General features: G+C 45.1%; 1 protein-coding gene across 15 annotated transcripts in view; it reads left to right on the top strand.

Moving 5' to 3' along the window:
- Positions 1–21,663, top strand: part of FAM120B (family with sequence similarity 120 member B) — a 68,002-nt gene that overhangs the window by 14,646 nt on the left and 31,693 nt on the right. For 14 of the 15 annotated variants that reach the window (XM_057738007.1, XM_057738008.1, XM_057738005.1 and 11 more), the window contains 2 exons: positions 4,515–4,695; positions 15,504–15,605. In XM_057738007.1, coding sequence (XP_057593990.1) covers positions 4,515–4,695; positions 15,504–15,605 — 283 coding nt within the window. The remainder of the gene's footprint in view (positions 1–4,514; positions 4,696–15,503; positions 15,606–21,663) is intronic. The other variant, XM_057738017.1, reaches the window with a different exon arrangement.

Below are 21,663 nucleotides of genomic sequence, written 5' to 3'. Positions count from 1 at the left end.
CCTGGGAACCGTCTCTCCCAAGTCTTGTCACTTCGATCTGTTCAGTGGCTCTCAGCACCCTAGGTCGAAGCATCACTCGTGTGGATGACTGTGGTCCTCTCTGAGAGCTCTTCCTAAACAGACTTCAGTCCCTTCCAGTCCGTTTGTCATGCTGCACACAGAAAGAAGGCCCTTATTGCCTTCCGTAACCCTCAGGAGGGCAAGAGTAACCCGAGCAAGGCTGGCAGCCGTCACTCGGCCGCTGCCTGCCGCTCCGTGTGGTCTGCCCCTCGGCCGCTCGCAGCCTCGTGTGCACTTGTCTTCCTCCTGGGTGGCCCTCCTGCCCCCTCTGCCAGTCAGTGCCTGCTTGGCTTTTCCATCACACACTCAGGAAGCCCCCTGACCACGGACCCTGTGTGTGTGCCTGGCATTTTTTGCAGCACATGCCCTTGGAATGTCCTGTTTGGTTTATGTCTTTCTTGCTAGATGGGGGACGATTCTGTGAGGGCAGGACCTTCATTGTTCTTGTCACTGCCAAGCCCCTTCTCCTGTCCTACTGTCTGTCTGGTAGAGGCCACGAGTTCAGTGTTGGAGGGGTGTTCTCTGCCTCTTGTACCTTTAGGTTCTCTCTAGTGACTTCTTCCCTCCCTTCTGTAGAACTGCAAGGATTCTTCTGTCAGAAGAGTCTTCCCCCTCTTTCTCTGTTACGTACAGTATAGCAGAGAATCCAAGAGCTGGAATGTGATACATGTTTAAAGAGAGTTATGGTGAAAAAGTATTAAGAAGTTAAGAAATTTATTCTACCTGGAAGCGTTCTTAACTGCTTTTTGGAGGAAAAAGAATGTGGGTGGACATTGGAGGAAGGTTAGAAGTGGACCTCCACATGGAGGTCCTGACAGGTAGTGGGAGAGGAGCAGAACATGACATCATGGAAACAGGGGCCTCAACAGAGAACGAGGAGTCGTCTGAAGCGGTAGAGGAAGGACAGAGAACTGAACCTGGGCTCGACTTCCATGTGTTCAGTTTGGTTACGCAGGTGGTTCTACCATAACACATCTCACTGTATCCCCTGTTAATCATCACACGGCTCTCTTGCTAGATGCCCTGGCCTCTCTCTCACATGAGGACACAGGTGCGAAAATGTTAAGTGACATTTTCTACAGGAGTCACACAGCTAGTACTTGGCAAGCCCCAGGTTTGAACCCAAGCCTTTGATGCCTTACAAGATCACAGCTGCCCTCCCTGCTGGTCTAGAAGTTCATTGGCGCTTGGAGAGGTGACACAGTCGTGGTCAGTAGTCTAGAAGCAGAAAAGTGGAGGGGTTTGCATGGGAGCCAGCCTGCTCCAAGTCTTATTTGAGATGTGGGCAGTGTCTGCTTTTCAGCCAGCCCAGGACTCTGAGCAGTCACCTGCCACATTCACAGCACCATTCCAGGCCCTCTCTGCTCATTTCTGTTTTGCTCTGGTCCCTGCCAGTCCCTCACTCTCGCTCCCGTCGCCTGTCTGTGTATGCCTCTCACCTGTCCCGTCTGGGCTCCCCACGCACCCTGGCTGCGTCCACCACACCCACCCCATACGTACCTGGGTTTCTGCTGTGCTCCTGGCTTCCTGGCTGTCTCACCCAGTGTCCTGCAAGGGAAGTGCAGACTGGTTAGGTCCAGCCACAAAGGGTAGCACATGTGCGCTGAGACAGTTTAGGACTTAGTTCTTATCCTCTGAGGAGGCATTGGATATCAAGCAGAGATGTGGCGAGATCAGATGTTTGTTTTTTGAAACATTGGGTACACGGCAGAGCATGGACAGATGTGGCTATCCCAGAAACTCAGGTGAAAGACAGATGAGCTGAAATGAGGGAGATGGAAGTGGAACTAGAGCAGAAGAAAACAGTTCAAGCGTTGTTTCAGCAGTGAAACTTATAGAAAGTAAGCCTCGCTCTGGAGGCGAGACTCCTCCTGCGCTCGGGGTGGGGGTGGGAGTCGGGACTTGACCTGAGCTAAACAGGAGGAAGGCTTCCCAGGGACCATCTAATGGCTAGAAATGTATGCTGTACCTGTAGTGGAAACTCTCCAAGTAGAAGAAATGAGGCCCTGAAGGGTGTGGGACATGGGGAGAGGAGAACGAGGTGAGAATAATCCTGACAGAGGCCCAGGGAGGCAGGTTTAAGAGCAAGCGGAGATGGGCAGGTGTGCCTGGGGCTGCAGAGGGCAGTGCACTTGGGGCTCGGAGGCGGTAGAGATTGGCACATAGGAGGGTTGGGTGGTCTTAGAGAGCTGTGGTCACCCAGAGTGCTGGGGGGGAGTGTCAGATTACAGGGATTTGGGGAGCAGTTCGGAGGTGAAAAAGGCAGGAGCTAGGGATGGGGTTGCTTTTTCAGGAAGTTTGGCAGGAAGAGCCTGGGACGGGAAGAGGCCGGGAGAGGCTCCTAGGCCTGTCTGCCCGTGGGGTCAGGGCAAGGGCAGATGGTGCGCTGTTCTGGTGACACATTTATTGACCTAACCTTTGAAAACAATTTTGAAGTTTCTTAAGTTCCCCTTAAATTTTTCCTTAAAAAGTTTTTTGCAATGGAGTCTTCCAACCCTGTCAGTAGGTAACCAGAATTCAGACGTGTGTATTTTGACCACACGTAGTCACCTAGAAACCCTTAGGTGCAAAGTGGCTGAATGCAGCAGTTACCTGGGTGCACGCCACAACTATTGCTGTTTCCTTCAGAGTTACACACTGTTGGATAAACTGAATTCTTTCTTTAGAATTTTCAGATTAGGTGAATATGTTAAAGCTTTCCCAAGTACGGAATGCTATGTAACATCTACAGTCCAGGGCAGAGATAAAAGGTACTGAGGTGATGAGCTGATTAATGAATCAATATTATAATCATAGAGAATTTTTCTGAAAACCTTATATATGCCCAGAAAAGAATGTTACATCTCAAATTCTGTACAGTTGCCAAAATTGAAGATTTCTTGGTAGAGTGAATATAATTTAGTATAACTTTATAGATAAATTTGTCAAAACGCTAACCCTTTTAAAATAAAAAAGAGTAAGAAATGGAAGAGGGAATAGGAAAAAAAATTAGAAGATATTCTGCCTTAAAAGGATCATGAAATATCTAACCATATTGTTTCTTATAGATTCTATATCGAAAGGGGCGTTCTAGAGAAATAGGCTACTTCTAATGATCTTTGATTGGTTAGAGCATCAATAACTCTTTTGGAATCCTTGCTGACCTTAAAGCTGCTAGCTTGTCTGCTGTCCTGATTTAAAGAAATTTTACCCATGAGATAGACACTCAAGTATGTCCAGCCTGAGAGCAGTAGTTAACGCTGTTGGCCATGCACTGTGTGCCAGCCTCCTCACAGTAGTTCTGAGGTCAGCACCTTTGTTAAGCCTGTTTTACATATGAAGGAAGTGAGGAGTTAAAGGGATTAAGACTCAAGTCTGCAGTAATGAATGGGCGTGACTGAGCTGCTTCATGTGTGTGAATAACAGGGACGCTGACACACAGAGGTTTTGATGTTCCAGGTTATTGTCAGAGCACATTTTAAGTGGATTTAAATTCTGAAGAGTAATCTGGATGAACTTATTCCTGCAGTAATAAGAATGTTCTTTGCAGGAACATGAAACCCGTATGGCAGTTATTATAGGCCATCTGATCTTAACTACTCATTGGATGAGAAAGTGGTGTCCATTTAAATCACACATCTCATCAGCTAGCGCATGCTGCCGCAGCTGCGCACAGAGCAGAAAGAAATGAGGGCTCAGCACATAGTTTCTGCTCAATAAGCAAATGACTGAACAGGTGGATGAACGTGGTGCGGCTTCTGATCCCAGGGAGCTTAGGGTTTATCAGGAGGGATGAGGCAAGGTGAATGAGGCAGTGCAGGGTGAGTGTGAGGAGCCCATCGGGCCACGGGGAGGCGAGTTCCTGTTTACAGAGATGACACTTTAGGGGAACCTCAAAGGGGCAGACTGTGGAGTGACTGGTTGGGAAGGACTGAAAGAGGTCAGTTTCCCAGAGCATAGGGAGGGTTCTTGCAGAACCGTGGTGGTTGGGTCCCAGAGGGTCCACGAGGGGCAGTGGTGTACACAGGAAAGGAGATGGAGGCCTTCGAGGGGCCTCCCTTGACTCTCAGACTGAAGAATCTGTGGTAGCCGGCCAGATGCGTTGAGGCGGTAGCAGTTAGGCCTCTGTTTCCAGTAAGACAGTATCACTGGGGTGAGAAGTGGTTGAAGAGAGGAGAGCTTGGTGGGAGCGGCTGGAGCCCTGGTAGCCCTTCTCCCTGTCAGGTGGACAAGATGATGCGTGACGACAGAAGGAGGGATGAATCTGTTTGGTGGTGGGAAATTGGAGGAGGAGGAGTTATAGAACGTTTTGCACTAGAGGCCCACAGGAAAGGAGAGGAAGCACAGAGGCCAGCTTGTTATCATGACTTTAAGTGACAGTTACTGTTTCTGAGCCCTTCGAGGCATTGGATTTCCTATTAAAGGTCACTGTTTTGTTTTCAAGAAGAAACCAGTTGCATTTAAATTTCGGGCAGGTCGCCAGAGCACATCACGTCCAGGCAGAGAGCTACCTGGTGTACAACATCATGAGCAGCGGGGAGATCGAATGCAGCAATAGCCTGGAGGACGCGATGGACCAAGCTCTGCCCAGCCAGGCCTTCGTCTACCGCCCCGTGCGGCAGCGTGTGTACTCCCTCCTGCTGGGGGGCAGCGAAGGTGAGTCTTGGTCTCACAGTGACCATGCTCGCAGAGCTGAATTCTGAGACCCGGCCAAAGTAGAGTGCATTCTTTCAGGACTCGGGGTTTGTTTCTCTGTGAAATCTGTAATGGAGAATGCCACTCACATCTGTGCAGAATTAAGGGTAAATGCTGTGGGACATCTATATCTAATTAGCAAGCAGTTGACCAGTATTAATTAAAAGAGAAGTGCATTGTTTCTGTAAAATGTGGTGGGTTTGTTTTGTTGCTATTGGTTTTTGTTTGTTTGTTTGTTTGCCACACCGCATGACCGCATGCATATGGGATCTCAGTTCCCTGACCAGGGATCAAACCAGCACCCCCTGCATTGGAAGCACGGAGTCTTAACCATTGGACAACCAGGGAAATCCCTAAAATGTTGTATTTTTATGCCTTAAAAGGATTTGTGCTTTTTAAGAAATGTGAAAACCGTTTCCTCCTGTAGGAGTATAGGGTGTGTTTATTATTAGAAGACAGTGTCTAGTTATTCTCCCTCAAAATGTGACTTTCATAAAATGATCGTATAATATCTAGTACATCATATTTTAAAATACAAACAAAATATAAACAAAATTTTCCTTTGGAGTGTTCATAATTAAGTGTGTGTTTTTCCATCTGTATTTCAGTTGCACGATAGGAACAAGCAGGTAAGGCGAGGACTGTCCATGGCTAGGCCAGTAAAGTTGGGAGGGCCAAACACCAGGAATAAAATCAGTCAGACCTGTGACCCTCTATTAGGGACAGCCTGGAGGAATTGGAAGTGTCGAAGAGCACCCTGCAGCATAGACCAGTGATGTTTAACTCACACAGTTACCTCTGTGCGATGCCTTGCTGACCAGAGGCAGGCAGCTGGAACACCCTGGTCTGATGGGATGGTGCTGGGATGAGAAACGGGCAAGGATAGAAGCAGAAAAATCCTGGTGAAAGGATGTCTGTGGCCCGTTTGCCTAACCTCCATTATCTCCAAACCTACCAACGTTGCTATTAGTATTATTCCAGAAAGTACACATTTACATGATCTAAAGTGGTGATGGAATCATCAGATTGAAGTATCATGATTATTCTTTTTTGGGGGGAGGGAGTGGCAGGTTCTTTGCACCCAGTTTTTATTAGATTCCTAGCACCACCCAGCATGTCCTGCCTTCTCCCATGGGTGCTGTGAGAGTTCAGACACTGCTGTGGCCTAAGGAGGACATGAGAAAGATGTTTAAGCTGATTGGAAAACAGAAACAGGAGAACCTATATAAACTTTGAAACCAACTATCATTGAAATAATCTTTCTGTTTCTTATGTGGTTCTCTGCCCATATTCTTTCTTAACACGAATGATAGTACATTAACTCCGATAATTAACGAAAAGATATCTTTATCATGAAAGAGTTTTATATTATAGAATAATACTTGCCTAGAATTATTTTTAGAGTATTTTGTAAATGAAGGTAAAATATATAAACTTCACTAACGTAAATGTCATACTTCGTTAATGCAATTTATTGACAGCCATAGAGATAACTATTAGATAACCACAATAACAGGAAAATTACTCAAATTGAACTTATCACAACTGATCCTACTTTCCTTTTTTCTTTCTCAACTTTCTGGTTTTCTACGTGAAATTTACACTATTAGGATGTAGACATAAAAAGCTGCTGTTGCAGGTTTATTTATGGCACAGATAACAAAGTGTATCCGGTGCTGTTTGCTTGGCTTGGCTTTCTGTTGCATGTGTACCTCAGAGAGATGTCTTTTCTGCAGTTGAGTGCGAAGAGGGCTGTGTGAGTCTTCCCCGGCTTTCTCTCGGCTTGTTCATAGTTTTTAAGAGAGGCGTGTTGAAATCTCCAGATGCTCCTGTGGACGTTTTTATTTATTCCCTTCAGCTCTGTTAGTTTTTACTTCAGATATTTTTGAGGTTCTGTTGTTAGTGCACGTTTTTTGAGGATTGTATGTTTCTTTCTTTTTTTTTAAATATATTTATTTATTTATTTATTGGCTGCATTGGGTCTTCGTTGCTACACACGGGCTTTCTCTAATTGCAGCAAGCGGGGGGCTACTTTTTGTTGTGATGCACAGGCTCCTCAGTGTGGTGGCTTCTCTTGTTGTGGAGCACGGGCTCTAGGTGCATGGGCTTCAGTCGTTGTGGCACGTGGGCTCATTAGTTGTGGCTCGCAGGCTCTAGAGCGCAGGCTCCGTAGTTGTGGCGCACGGGCTTAGTTGCTCCGCAGTATGTGGGATCTTCCCAGACCAGGGATGGAACCTGTGTCCCCCGCATTGGCAGGCGGATTCTTAACCCCTGCGCCACCAGGGAAGTCCAAAGGGTTGTATGTTTCTTAACAAATTGACTCCTTTAACATTATGAGATTTCTCTTTTTTTAGAAAATCTGATCATGTTCCGTATGTTGAAGTTGGCTTTGGTACTAACATACATACCTCAGTTTTCTTATAATTATGGTATATCTTCTTTCTATCCTTTACTTTTAAACTATTTCTTTATATTTAAAGTATGTCTCTTCTAAGCAGCATATACAGTCTCTCAATCTCTGTCTTTTAATTGGATTGTTTAGGCCATTTACATTTAATGTACTCATTGACATGATTGGGTTTAAGTTTTCATTTTGCTCTTAGTTCTGTTCTTTTTTCCCTTATTTTCTCCTTTTCTGACTTCTTTTGGATTAATTGAATAATTTTTAGTATTTTGTTTTATATTGGCTTATTATTGGACTTGGATTATTAGACATACCTGTTTTTGTTTGTTTGCTTGGGTTTTTTTAGCAGTTTTTCTGGGATTTACATGTCTTTAACTTGTCACAATTTGACTTCAGTATTATACCACAATGTGTACTGTGAAAACCTTACAATTGTGTACTTTCCTTCTCCCCATTATTTTTGCTATTCTGTATATTTTTAAAACTTTTTATTTTGAAATAGTTATCTACTCAGTGGAGTTGCAAAAAATAGCACATAGAGTTCCATGTACCCTTCACCCAGCTTCCCCAAAGATGGCATCAAGTACAATATCAAAGCCAGGAACTTGACATTGGTACAATACTAGTAACTAGATTGTAGACATTATTCACTTATCAGCATTTTGTCCATCCATTCATTTGTGTATGTGTGTAGTTCTATGCAGTTTTATCCCATATCAAGATACAGAAGCAGTCTGTCACCACAGGGGAACTCCCTCATGCTGCCCCTTTGTACCCTGCCCTTTGTCCCTGTCCCCTGGTGACCACTAGTCTATCCTCCAACTCAACATTTTGGACATTTTGAGAATTTCACATAAATGGAAACATAGTAGGTAACCGTTTGAGATTGTGCATATGTTTTAAACCCCATAATACATGATTCTTGTTTTTACTTTAAAACAGGTTGGCAAATTTTTGGTGAAGGACCAGATGATAATAGATATTTTAGGCTCTGAGGGGCCCACACGGTCTGTAATAACGACTGAGCTCTGCTGAGCCAAGTGCCATAGACGCATGTCCAGAAGGGCGTGGCTGTGCTTATGAGGCTTTGCCTAGTTTTCCCATGTCGCAGAATTTGAACTTTATGACATCGGTCTGTGTCACAGAATATTCTTTTTTTGATAATTTTCCAGTCATTTAAAATAATGTGAAAAGCGTTATTAGCTTTCAGACTGTAAAAGCAAGCAATCCAGATTTGGCCTATGAGCTGTGATTTTCCATCCCTTCCTTCGAACAGTCAGTCGTCATTTAAAGGAGTTCATAGGGGAGGCGAGGTTTTCTGTGTGCACTGTTTCTGCTGCTCTTTATTTCAGAAATATTCTGGTGGATGTAGAATTTTAGGTATTTTTGTTCAGCACTTTCCGGGTGTCATTCTGGTGTCTGGGGCCTGTGTTTCTCATGAGGTGACTCCGATCCTTCTGACTGTTGTGTCCACGGGTCGAGAGTGTGTGTGTCTCTGGCTGTCCCGAGGGTTTCTTCTTGGTCACTCGTATTCAGCCGCTGTTTAAGCTGAGCTTTGGAGTCGTTTCTTCTGTGTTTACTCTGCTTGCGACTCCTGAGCTCCTTGGCTCTGTGAGTTTCTGTTCCCTGTTGACTTGAAGAAGTCGAGCACCGTCTCATGCAATGTTGTTTTCTGTCCCTCTCTCTCACCTCTCCCTCTGGGCCTCCAGTCACGTGCCTGGTTCACGCCTCACAGCATCCCGAAGGCACCAAACTCGTTTTTAAGCCTCTTCTCTCTGTGCTTCAACTTGGGTCAGTTTTGTTGCTCTCTGTTCGCATTTACAGAGCCTTTCCTCTGCAGTGTCTAAGCTGCTGCTAGCCCTCTAGTGAAATTGTCATTTCAGATACTGTGTTTTTCAGCTTTTTAAAATAATCTTCATTTCTTTCTTCCATGTCTTCATGTTTTCCTTTAAATCCTTAAACGTGTTCACAGCAGCTGTCTTCAAGTCCTTGTCTACTAATTCCATCCTCCCTGTCGTTGCTGGGCCTGTGTCTGTTTTTTGACTTTTCTCCTTGTAATGTGTGCACATATTTCTCTTAATTCTCATGTCCCGTATTTTTTATTGTATCCCAGAAGACTTTGGATCCATGAAGGGTGTTGACGTTTGTCCTGTCCTGCAGTTCATTTACCGAATCCTTTCAGGGCTTGCCTTAAGCCTTGTTAGGGTGGGTCTGTAGGAACGTTCAGGAGGTAGAGTGGCCCCTGCTCCTGAGGCTGGGCCTTCCTGGTCTGTCGCCCGAGTGCTGGTGTTTGACAAGGTTTCTGCACACTGTCCTCAGGGGCCGTGTCGTGGAGCCCTGTGCAGCTCCAGGGTCCGTCAGCAGGGCTCCCCGTGGGTGTAGTGCCCAGACACGTAGAGCTCCGTCCTCCGCCAGGACCTCAGGCGTGCTCCTCTGCAGACTTCCAGAGCCCTCTCTGCACAGCGCCAGCTCTCTGGTTCTGCCTGCAGCCCCTGCTGTCATGATAGCCTCATCCTCTCAGAGACTGGCTTGCTCTGCTGGCTGTCCCTCTCTAGGCTGCTGTCTGCACCGTGCCTCGGGGTAGACACTGTCCACTCGAGAACGCAGTGGCTTCTAGGTTGTTGGTGTGGGAAGAGTCGTCAGGAGTGTGGCACTGTCTCAGCCACCCCCACCCTCTTCTAGGCTTCTAGGTGCTGACGAAGTTGAGTGCTGGTGTGGTTCTTATTCCTTTCCTGTGGCTTTCTCCCCTTGGAGAGTTTTATCCTGCATGTTTATACGTTTTTTTTCCTGTCTGTACGTCTGTTTTCCTTTACTGAAATTGCTGAGAGATGATGTGGGACTTCCTGGGCTGATGCTCTGTTTCTTCATCTTCTACTTCCTGGTTGGTTTCTCCTGCATTTGGGGAATACATCACCACTTCATCCTCAGCTCTTTTGGAGAAGTTTCCCTCTCCTTCCTGTCTCTGTTGAGGCCTTTCTCTTCTCCCTCCTGAAGCTCCTCCTGGACGGGTGAATTCCTGCTGCGAGCCTCGTATTGCTGGCCCGTCTTCTGCTCTCTGTGGGTGGGAGGCTGTCAAAGCTGGGTTTGCTCCCATTATACCCAGGCAGTTTCATTCACTTGCATTGCTTTAAAAACCGTATCCATGTTGAAAAATGCAAAATTTATTTTTCTGGCTCAGGCCATCGTTTTTTGTTTTTTGTTTTTTAAATTAGAATATACTTGCTTTACAATTTCTCCTGTACATTGAGGGCAGTCAGCTCTATGTATACATATATCCCCTCCTTCGTGGACCTCCCTCCCCATCCCCATGCCACCCCTCTATGTCACCACAGAGCCCTGAGCTGAGCTCCCCGTGCTATACAGCAGGTTCCCACTAGCCATCTGTTTTACACATGGTAGTGTATATATGTCAGTCCTAATCTCCCAGTTCATCCCAGCCTCCCCTTCCCCCACTGTGTCTACATGTCCATTCTCTGCATCTGCGTCTCTATTCCTGCCCTGGAAATAGGTTCATCTGTACCATTTTTCTAGATTCCACATGTATGTGTTAATATACGATATTTGTTTTTCTCTTTCTGACTTACTTCACTGTGTATGACAGACTCTAGGTTCATCCACATCCCTACAAATGTCCCATCCTTCTGATCAGTTCTCTTTATCCCTCATGCCCTTAAAAACTAACTCCCCTAGATTCCCCCCTTATTCCCTCATCAAAGTTAATTTCCTCTCTGAAGACACTGTGTGCTTTTCATTCTTAAGCTTATTCCAGTTTGTACTTGTACCCTCTTCACGCAGGTATCGTCCAGTGGCCCTTCTCCCCACTGGGCTGAGTGGGCAGGGACTGTTTGGGGGGCATTCTGCTGCACCTGGCAGATTCCTCAGCATGAAGTAGGTGACTGATACATGTGTGTTGAGTGTGTGTTTAAAATACCACTGCTTCAGGAGAACTTGCATTTAGCAAGGCATTCCTTAGAAAAGGATTACTCTAGTGGTTGAATTTCAGACACGGGAGGGAGAGTGATGGTCTCTTAGGTCCCATTAGGTGAACAGCTGTCTCTAAGCCCCATCTGACTGGCAAGCAGGAGCCCACTCGTTTGGAGTGAGGTTTAGTATCAAAGGTGCCTTTAACTTCGTGGTCGTTGACTCTTAGCCCCAGAGCTCCGGCAGGTGCACAGCTGTGGACACCGGAGGTCTGAGCCAAAGCACAGCACCCTGTTGATGGCCTCATACTTCAGAGCTCCTAATTCCGTTGGCCACTCCAGTTCACCTGGAAGGTCGGAGGTGCCTCTTTAGGGTCGCTGTCACTCCTGCATGTATTTTATATAGTTGAATATATGATATTTAGACAGCTCAGTGACATCATGGCCAGAAGTGGGGAGAAACTCTGAAATCACTCAGTCCTCATCCCATCCTTGGCTTCATACCCATTCCTACCACTGATTTTAACTTTGTCTCTGTTTTTTTAGTCTCCCTGATGATAAGATTAGGTTAAATCACTGTGAAACTTGATACATTTTAGGAAATAAAAAACTCAGAAGGATGCAGGAAGGCAGACTCTGTTCTGCCCTCCTCCTGCCTCACTGGTCCGCAGCTCTGGAGAAGAGCCCACACCTATGTCAGTCTTTAATAATTAAGGTTAACTGTCCTTTTTGCTTGTCATTCTGTCCTCATTTTCACCAAGCAGACAGTCTAGGAACCCCATGGGCGTTGCAGGAGGCTGATGGTCTTGTGATGGGCGGTTAGAGGATCACGTCCCCCTCCTCCACCGTGTGGCACCTTTGCAAAGCAACTATAGGCCATCAGCTCATCCAAGTCCTAGAGGCTGACCTAAGGGGGCCTTTTTTTTTTCAAATGTGTATACAAAAAAGAATATTTGGGGAGTTTTTCTAGGACTAAAGCCACACATAATTATAGGTTAAATCAGAAATATAAAAAATATTGTAGGATCGTAAAGACAAATGTGTACTTTTTAAAGCCTGAAGGATTGTTATCAAACTTGAACATCCCAGGGACTGAGAGATGGGAAAGGACGTTGCTTCTGCTCACTCTCTTTTCCCTCCCGGTGCTCACAGACCCTCCAGGTCACGTGAGAGGAGCAGGCACTGTTGAGAGTGTGTGTATTGGCATAATCAGACTTTTTATGGGAGAGAGTGTGGGTGTGTAGATAGTTCCACAGTTTTGCTCCCAGGGGAAAATGTTTTAGTTATACACAGAAGCTTTCATAAAGTGGTATGATGTGTCTGTCCTTTGGGAGTAGCTGAAGAACGAGTTTGATTATGTTATTTTTCTATTTTCCGTATGAAGTGTTATATGGCATGAATAGAGAGTAAAACTAGCACAGAAAGTTTGAGTTTTTACTTTGCTCTTTTGAACTCAGAACCCAGCAAACTGAGAGTTCAAATGAGAAAATCAACCTTTTAGGAATTACCAAACTCAGTTTCCTTTTCTCTTTTTCTCAGTATGTAGGCATCTAAGAAGATTATTTTAATTCAGACAAACCAAGTTGCTGCAAACGTTTCTGCTGTTGTTTCAAAGTGCATGCCAGATTAAAACCTCTGAAATTATGTGATACCCCAGAGAATGGGCTAAAACTCTAGGATTTTCCAGCAAAATGCATTTATTTTTATTTTAAGAAGATTTCAGGTAACAGTTTGCTTCTGGCTGTGGCTTTTGGAAGGCACGGGGAGCTATGACTGTGTCTGTGGTGGGACAGTCTGAATTCACAGTGAAAATGCTTCCAAGCGAATGTTTAGGTTTGGACAGAGACCTTACCCAGACTTACTCTTTGCCACATTGACAGCATTTTCTAGCCACTCTGCACTGCCCTTTTACCCTCTTCTGGCAGAAGGAAGAAACGAAAGGGGGTTGAGGGTCCCTGTTACCAGGCGGCTCACCAGGTGAGGGCAGGACGCAGAAGAACCTGGAGACACCTGCACTCCACTTCAGAGAAGATGCTCGTTTTTCTCTCTCTTTTCCTGTATCCTTCCCCACAGTTTCAGATAAAATTTTGTGTAGGGAATGAAAATTCGGACCAGCAGTTCTGATTGAACGTTTATCCTCTGTCTAGTTAATTTTATTTGAAAATTAAGAGTTTCCTGTTCAAGGCTCTGTAAGTAGATAGCTGTATGTACTGCATTTTGAGCAACATAGTTCACTTTTGTTCTGAGACCTAGTCAAACGAATCAAATGTCAGTTAATCATTTTACTGTTAAAGCGAAAGCTTTCCTTCTTTCCTTAATTAGGAAATGCTTTGTATTTACTGTTCACCTAGCCCTCAGTGGTCTAAATTATGGAGAAAAGAGGGAATTTGGTGTCAGTGCTGGTCTGAATGATGAGGAGAGAGGGGTTGGGTGTCAGTGCTGGTTGTGCGTCTGTTTTCTCTGCCAGGCCTGATACAGAGGTGGGTGCCCGCGTCTGTCGGGCTGTCTCAGTGGGCAGCTCTTTCCTTCTGGATCGTAGCTGAACAGCTGGTGCTGTGTGGCATTTCTTTTGAAATTTTCGTCCAAAAGATGACTTCCTTGGGTCTTAGCAAGAAAGGAAAATAATAGAAGGTCTGTCGGGTGTTTTTAAACAGCGGATACCTGTGCCCATCGTGAACCTAGCTTTACTTTCTTTGTGTGTTATTTAGAATTAAAACTTTGAGGTGTCACCTCTGAACCTCTGTGCTGTGAACATTTTAAATGAAAGATGGTCATTTCCGTGCGGTGTGAAGGGTGGTTTTGTGACTGTTTTAGTGATTCCCAAGGAGTCAGCTGGCAGGCTAGGTTCGTTAACAGCAGGGGTTGAGTGTGAGTTACTAAGGTAGTAAGGTTTGTCTCTTGGCGTGAGTAGGACAGCATTCACTCAGTTGGCTATTTTTTAATGTAATGAAAACCTAGGCCAGGAGGATTACATAGAAAGCGCGTTGATTTGTTTTTAAGATTACTTTAAGGATTACTTCTCAGATTTTCTTTCTTTTAAATTGTTTTGGTATGTGTGAAATACAGGCTAAGATGAATTTGTTCAGTAAACTTACAGTTAATGAGCATTTGCTCTGGGCCCTGTGTTACATGAAGAAGACACAGTTCTTGCTCTTGGGGAGCTCGCACTTGGGGTGGGGAGCTGGGGCAAATGCAGACATTTGCAGGAGTCTAGCCAGAGAACTGGGGGAGCGAGGCACAGGGTGCCGGCGGGCGCAGGGGAGGTGCTGGCCCCGCGTGGAGGAACCGACACCTCAGCTGAGAGGAAAGTGAGGGGCTCACCGAGTGTCTGTTAAGGGACGTGGGCCTCTGCGGGGACGGGGTGTGGGGATGCAGAGAAGAGAGTGTGGGCCACGTGCAGAGGTAAGAGAAGGCAAGGAGAGCGTGGGGACCCGAGGGGCTGCCACTGAGCACAGCGCGGCACGTCAGCTGGAGCCGTGGTTCTCCGGGGTCCCCAGACCAGCAGCATCCGTCCCGGGAACCAGTCAGCACCCCAGAGCAGCTCGGGGACTCTGGGCGATGGCTGGGCTCTGAGGTCCGCACTTTCTTCTGGTCCCTGGGCAGCTACTGGGGGATCTTAATCAGAAAGCACAACTGATGTGGTCAGGATTTCATTTAGAAAAAATAAAACCCCCACGCCTGCATTTACACAGAGTGGCTTGAAAGCGGATGAGGCTGGAAAAGGGATGAGGCCGAGCGTTCCCCTTGTGGGCTTCAGGCGGGGGTGGGGGGGTGTGGGGGGGGTGTGGTGAGGGCCCTCTGGGAGGACAGCGTCTGCAGGCTGGAGGGTAACCAGGTGCTGAAGGCTCTGAGAGGCAGAGGCCGAGTGAGGAGAGGCCAAATGAGGACGCTGAGTAGGACGGGCTTCCTCCGTCTCTACTCCGCTGAGGACAGTGGAAGGATGGGAGCCAGCTGAACTCCTGTAGCAGCAGAGACAGAAATGCTTGTGATCCTGGGTTACTTCTGCCAGTTTCCTGAACTGTCTGACAAAACAGTAGTCTTGATAGTTGCGTAAAGTAGTGAATTTAAGGACAGAAAGGACTGTCGTATTCCTCTGGTTTTCCCTAAATGTTTTCTGGAATGGTGAGGACGGGAGAGGAAGGAGGCAGGACGCTGCAGGAGCAGCTCAGTGGTGACCTGTCTGCCCCCGATTATCACTTACCCGGGGGGTCCTGCCACCCCCCACCTGAGGTTATCGTTCTTGTTGCAATGAACAGGTGACCGTCAGATCAGAGGGCAGGGGACCCAGTGCTGGGTGCCCAAGGCCTCTCGGTGACCTTGGATGGGAGAGCTCACTGTGCTCACCAGCGTGGAATTGTTGCCCGCCGACGTGGGCCTGGTGCAGCATGAGCCTGGTGGTGAGTTGGTACTCAGGCATGTCCACTGATGCCGCCTTCTTTACTTAGGTGGCGCCAGCGCCTGCCCCACTGTCAAGGAGTGGTTTGTGTACTCTGGGAACCCACTGAGGCAGCCGGACCTCGTCAGGCCTCTGCAGGTGAACACTCCAGGTACAGCAGCCTTGGTTGAAATAAATCACTGATATGTTCGTGACATGATGCAAGTCCAATAATGATCTCTGTGGAAGCATATTTTTCCAGAACTGCACACAAGTAATTTTTGTTTCTACTGTGGGTCCAAGCGCAGTGTATCTAATAAAATTCTAAAACAACGGAGCAAAGGGCATTATACAGATTTCTCCGGGGCCAGTCTGCCCAGCTGCCCTGCCTCACTCCCCTGCCCACTGCTGGAGGTCCACGCCAAGGGAAAAGGAAACGTCATCATGGGCCAGGCCCCAGGACCTGACGCCCAGTGGTCACTCAGTAAACACCCACTGAATTAACAAGGTTGCTCGTGTCGATTCTTGTCCTGTTCCCACTCCTGAAAGTGGGCTTGGTGAACTGGGAAGGGGGTGAAGGAGAGTTATTTTAACTGGAAAGGTAAGTTTTTTCAAGGGACTTATCTTAAAACACATAATGGCGGGGGTGGGGGGGGGAGGAAAAAACAAAGTTCTCCTAAAAATTCATTGAATTCTTCCTTCGTATGAGTTCTTAGTACCTGAAAAAGGCCAAGCATGTTTGACTGTAGGAGACAGTGTTCTACATACAGACAGTTGAAGAAGAGGAGGCGGTTGAGGGTTTGTTTTAGTGGCCCTCATTGTTTCAGAAAACAAATACTTTTCCACAATTTTTATATTCCATTTTTGTGTGCATTAAATTCTCTCAAGTCACTGTTGTTTTCCATCATGCGTCTATAATTTACCAAATAAGGATTTGAGCACTGCCAAACGTTTTTCTTCTAAGTAGAATTGTACAGGGAGAGACGTTGAGGGAACACTTCCTAATTCTCTTAGTTGGTGAGTGATATACTCAAACCTTTTTAGGCACTTATCACAAAAGCAAATTAAGATGAATTGATATTTGGTTTTACAGCAAGAAGCCTTTTTAAAGGATGGCCAAAGTCGTTTTCCTGAAATGTTCTGTTATGCATGTAATTTTCATTTTGTGGGATCTTTCCAGAATTAACGTGGAAGGGGTTATGATCGTTCGCTTCCTGGTTTGAATTACAGAGAATATTTGGCTCTTCATTACCATAAGTTAATTTAGAGGCCACTCCACATAAGGTCTTAATAAGCTCTAGAGGTCACTCCGTCATCAGTGAGGCTGCTCTTGGGGCTGGTGACCCTCAGGGTTGTGCGTGTGGCATCGCCAGACTGCGGTTGGTGCTCTGCTTCCCGAAGGTGCTGGGGGCCCAGCCAGCTACAGAGGCAGGGTCCACGTCCGCCGTCGCTCGGGAACTGGAAGGGGTCCTGAGTGTGTGTTGCAGGTGATTCAGATGAATGAGTCCCTTCATGCTTATGCTAATAATGATACAAGATGACAGGGTTTTTACGTGCAAATAATTTTCTGTATCCATGGGGGAAAGGCCAAGTGGTTTTAGACTAAATTGGGAGAGGGACCCTCTAATTCCTGTCTCGGGTGTTTTCCATCGCCCTGACAACATGGAGTTAAACACAGTGGATCCTGCTGTGTGTCTCACCTTCCACAGGCCCCTCTCTCAGGTGCAGGGGTCCTTGCTGCCTGATAAGAGTCGTGCATCCCAGCAGGGCCAGCGGCAGTGGCTTTCAGAGACCATGTCTGATCCTTCTAGTTCTCCCGGGATAGTTTACTTAGGTTGATGTCTTGAATGTTACATTTTCAGTGAGTCTCCCAATATAGTGGCCAGAGTCTCCTTTCAAAAAAAAAAAAAAGACTTTTTCCTCTAACAGCACATATGATTTAACTAACGCTTGCTTTCTTAAATGGTAGAAATAAAAAAGAAATCACAGATATTTTTTAACAAAGTGGAAAGGAGACAGAAGGGGAGCAGAAAAAATTATAGACATTACCTAAAAGTTAGACAAGAATTAAAAAGGGGAAAGAATTATAAATGACCAGCCAGGAAGCAGAAAAATAAATTTCATTACTGGTGTATTTTATTCAGCGAAGTCACATGCACATGTTCCCCCCATGTCTCCATCTTTATGTGTGTGTGTATACACACATTCAGATATACTGTCTGTGTTATGTTTATAATTGTACAGATATTACATTCCACTTGTCTTGCAATATGTCATGAAAGATGATTTTCCTGGTAACACGAGAAGGGTGTACCTTGAACTCTGGCTTCCTTTCCCCAGACCTGACCCGTATAGGATCCTCGCGTCCACGTGTGTTTGTTCATTCTCAACACACCTCACTAACTAATGTTCTGCATTTTGTGGTGCAAGTCTTGGACCACATAACAGGCAAGTGTTTGAAATAGCTTTTTATCTCCAGAACTGGAGATCCTTCTGTAGACAAAGTGTAGATGTTTTTTTTTTTCTCTTCGCAGAGCCATTTTTTAGTCATTATAAGCATATCCTTATTTTACAAACCTAGTAAAGCTAATTACACACATCTGATTAGTAATTTGTCTATCTCTTGGGTGGGCCAAAAGATTCGTTCAGTTTTTCTCCATAAGATGGCCCTAGTAGTGTTTAGTTGTCTTTAACTTCATTCAGAATAATTTTGTTAGGTTGTATGTGACAGCTGTCATAGCGTGCATTTAATAAAAGACATAGGAATTGGTGAATTTCTGTGTAGCCGTTTTAATATTGAAGATGGAAGAAAAAAAGCAACATTTTTGGCATATTATGCTTTATTATTTCAAGGAAGGTAAAAATGCAACCAAAACGCAAAAAAAGATTTGTGCAGTGTCTGGAGAAGGTGCTGTGGCTGATCGAACGTGTCGAAAGTGGTTTGTGAAGTTTCGTGCTGGCGATTTCTCTCTGGATGATGCTCCACGATCGGGTCAACCAGTTGAAGTTGATGGTGATCAGATCGAGACATTAATTAAGAACAATCAGCGTTATGCCACGCGAGAGACAGCCGACACTCAGCACATCCACATCAAGCGCTGAAGATCACTGGCACCAGCTTGGTTATGTTCCTCACGTTGATGTTTGGGTTCCGCATAAGCTAAGCGGAAAAACCTTCTTGACCATATTTCCGCGTGAGATTCTCTACTTAAATGTAATGAAAATGTTCTGTTTTTAAAATGAATTGTGACAAGTGATGAAAAGTGTATATACTCTACTATTGGAAGAGATCGTGGGCAAGCGAAATGAACACCACCACCAAAGGCCAGTCTTCATCCAAAGAAGGTGGTGGTGTGTATATGGTGGGATTGGAAGGGAGTCCTCTGTTATGAGCTCCTTCTGGAAAACCAATCAATTCCAACAAGTCTGGCTCCCAGTTAGACCAACTGAAAGTAGCACTCGATGAAAAGCGTCCGGAATTAGTCAAGAGAAAATGCATAATCTTCCATCAGGATGACGCAAGGCTGCATATATCTTTGATGACCAGGCAAAAACCGTTACAGCTTGGCTGGGCAGTTCTGATTCATCCACTGTATTCACCAGACATTGCATCTTCGGATTTCTGTTTATTTCAGTCTTTACAAAATTCTATTAATGGAAAAAATTTTTATTCCCTGGAAGACTGTAAAAGGCACCTGGAACAGTTCTTTGCTGAAAACGATACAGAGTTTTGGGAAGATGGAATCATGAAGTTGCCTGAAAAATAACAGAAGGTAGTGGAACAAAAGGGTGAATACGTTGTTTAGTAAAGTTCTTGGTGAAAACGAAAAATGTGTCTTTTATTTTTGCTTAAAAACCAAAGACACTTTTTGGCCAATGCAATTGAATGATTTTTTTTAAGTGTTGTTGAAGAATCAGTGAGTAAACTTAGTGTTTCTTGGCTGTATAAGGATGTTTGACTCACCAGAATCCTGCAGATCGTCTTAGAAGACTATTTTATAAAATGAAACGAGGTGGACTGGTATATTTTATAACAAGAAGGGGCTGCAGTTGACTCTTTCCATCATTTGCTGAACAACTGTAGTGAAGTTTCCTTGTCCCGGCTCCTCTTACATGTACTGTTGAAGGTTTCCATCTTGATACTGGATAATAGAGGTCAGGAAAGCGTTGTCAGATCTTGGAGGTTCTGTGGGTGGTACCTTGATGTCACTAGCTGCTCCATGGGTGAGAGAGTGTGCACCTCATGGAGAGAGGCTGTCAGGGTCCCGCCTCTGGAGCCGCCTCCCTGATGTTGTGGACAGAGTAAATGGTTTAAAACCTCAGTGGTGTTTTTCTTCCATTTGTAAAGATAATTTGAAGCTTTGTCAACTAAATGTTACAAATACACATGTAAGTCACAAGCCAGTGGTTGAATTTTGCACTGACTGCCTTTTGTACATAATCCACTGTATTTTGAATGTATTAGGTGGAAGCGGTATAACACTGTCACTTTGCAAGTATGAAATTAGCTCACCCATGGAAGCTTAGAGTTTACTATATTGAGATTAATGTGTACTCCATTTTATATCTGAATGGATTTTTTTACTTATTGTAATAGGCTACTGAAGTTTATCCAACCAGAATAAAGATTCAGTTTGCATGTGAGTAATCAGGGTTTTTTTATGTTGTTTTCTTTTGGCCAGGGGTGCTCTATCAAACAGAATGCTAAATAAATATTCATTTAAATCAAACTTATGAATTAAACCTTCACAAGTAAATTTGAGACATACAGTGTATGCAGGTTAATTTCTAGAAGTGTCACCTCTCATTTTCTCAGAGTGGACACAAACCAGGGTGTTTTATAGTTTATTACCTTAGTAATATGCAAGGAAAATAATCATAGGATAACTCTAAAACCCAGCAATTATATTACTTATTCCCATATAGAAAACACACAGAAATGCCACAGCTTAGAGTGTAGGAGTGCATTCATTCACTCGTGTGTTTATAGCTGTAAAAGCACACAGGGGACCATTGCTTTATTCCTAGTGAGGTGTCCGGCAGCCTCCACCCTGGGGTGGGTCCACCCAGGTGTCTCAGACAGTCTTCCAAGTTGTCATTCACAGAAATGACCTCCTTCACTGTCCCTCTGCGCATCCCTCCAGGGCACAGTTGCTCCTGAAAAGCCCTGAGACTGTCCTGTCCATGGATTCACACAAAAGCCTTTGCCAGGGTGTGTGACTTGTTTTTTGAAGCTGATGTGTTTCAGAGGCAGTGTGCTGTGGTTGGTGACCTACAGACCAGTCATGTGCTTAGGTCTCTGGGTTGTCCCTGGGAACATCTCAACTGCCCACGGAACTCTGGGTGAAGTATGAGGGCCACCCTTGATCTTTTCTGGCGGAGTCAATACAATTTTTTCATATTGTGAAATATTTTTACTTTGTTATTTTCAACCATTTAAAAATGTGAGACTCATTAATGGCTTATGGGCTGTGCAAAAACAGGTAATGGGCTGGATTCTGTCCACAGGCTGCAGTTTGCAGACCCCTGCAAGATGACTGTTTTCCAGAAAAGCGTGTTCCTAAGAAGTAATAGCTGAGCCTGTGATCCTTTGGAACAATATCTCTGTCTTAAGAACTAATGCCATAGTTTTTTGTCTCTTTGTTTTGTTTTTGCCAATTACCTTCATTTTCTTTCTTCCAAGAGAAAAAAATGATTTAATAAATAAAGGAAAAGTCTTTTGGGGAGAAGGGAACAATTCAGCCATATCAGAAATGCAAGTGACTTTTGCTGGGCTGTTTCACTTCTGATGGTGGGAAATACACACCTGAGAGTACTGAGTGACGTTCTTAGAAGCATAAACAAAATAGATGAAGGACTTCCTTTTTTGAGTCACTTAATTCTGATAGCATTTGGTTAGTGAGTTTTGTTTTCTTAGTGGACCTGTGGCATGGTTAGGTCGAGCCGTCTTTGCACTTCAGGGTGTCTCACAGCCACGGGACCTACAGGAAGTCACAGCTGCTGCTCCTGGCGGGACCTGGCTGGGCCGCTCAGGGCAGGAGGAGCAGGGCTGCCGTATCTTCTTCCAGACTCGTGCTGCCGTTGATGGTGACTTGGGTAAATGAGTGAGAGGTTCTTCTTTTCTTTGATTTAATAATTTTAAACATAAATATGAAATGTAGAAATGAAACAAATTTAGTATAACTTTAGTGTTTTAGGGATTTCTCTTTAATAGTTCTAGGGATCTGTTT

The sequence above is a fragment of the Hippopotamus amphibius genome, chromosome 6 (genome assembly GCF_030028045.1).
Source record: "Hippopotamus amphibius kiboko isolate mHipAmp2 chromosome 6, mHipAmp2.hap2, whole genome shotgun sequence".
NCBI classification, from domain to species: domain Eukaryota; kingdom Metazoa; phylum Chordata; class Mammalia; order Artiodactyla; family Hippopotamidae; genus Hippopotamus; species Hippopotamus amphibius.
Note: the sequence above shows the minus strand (reverse complement) of the source record. Positions and strands in the feature narration are given on the sequence as shown.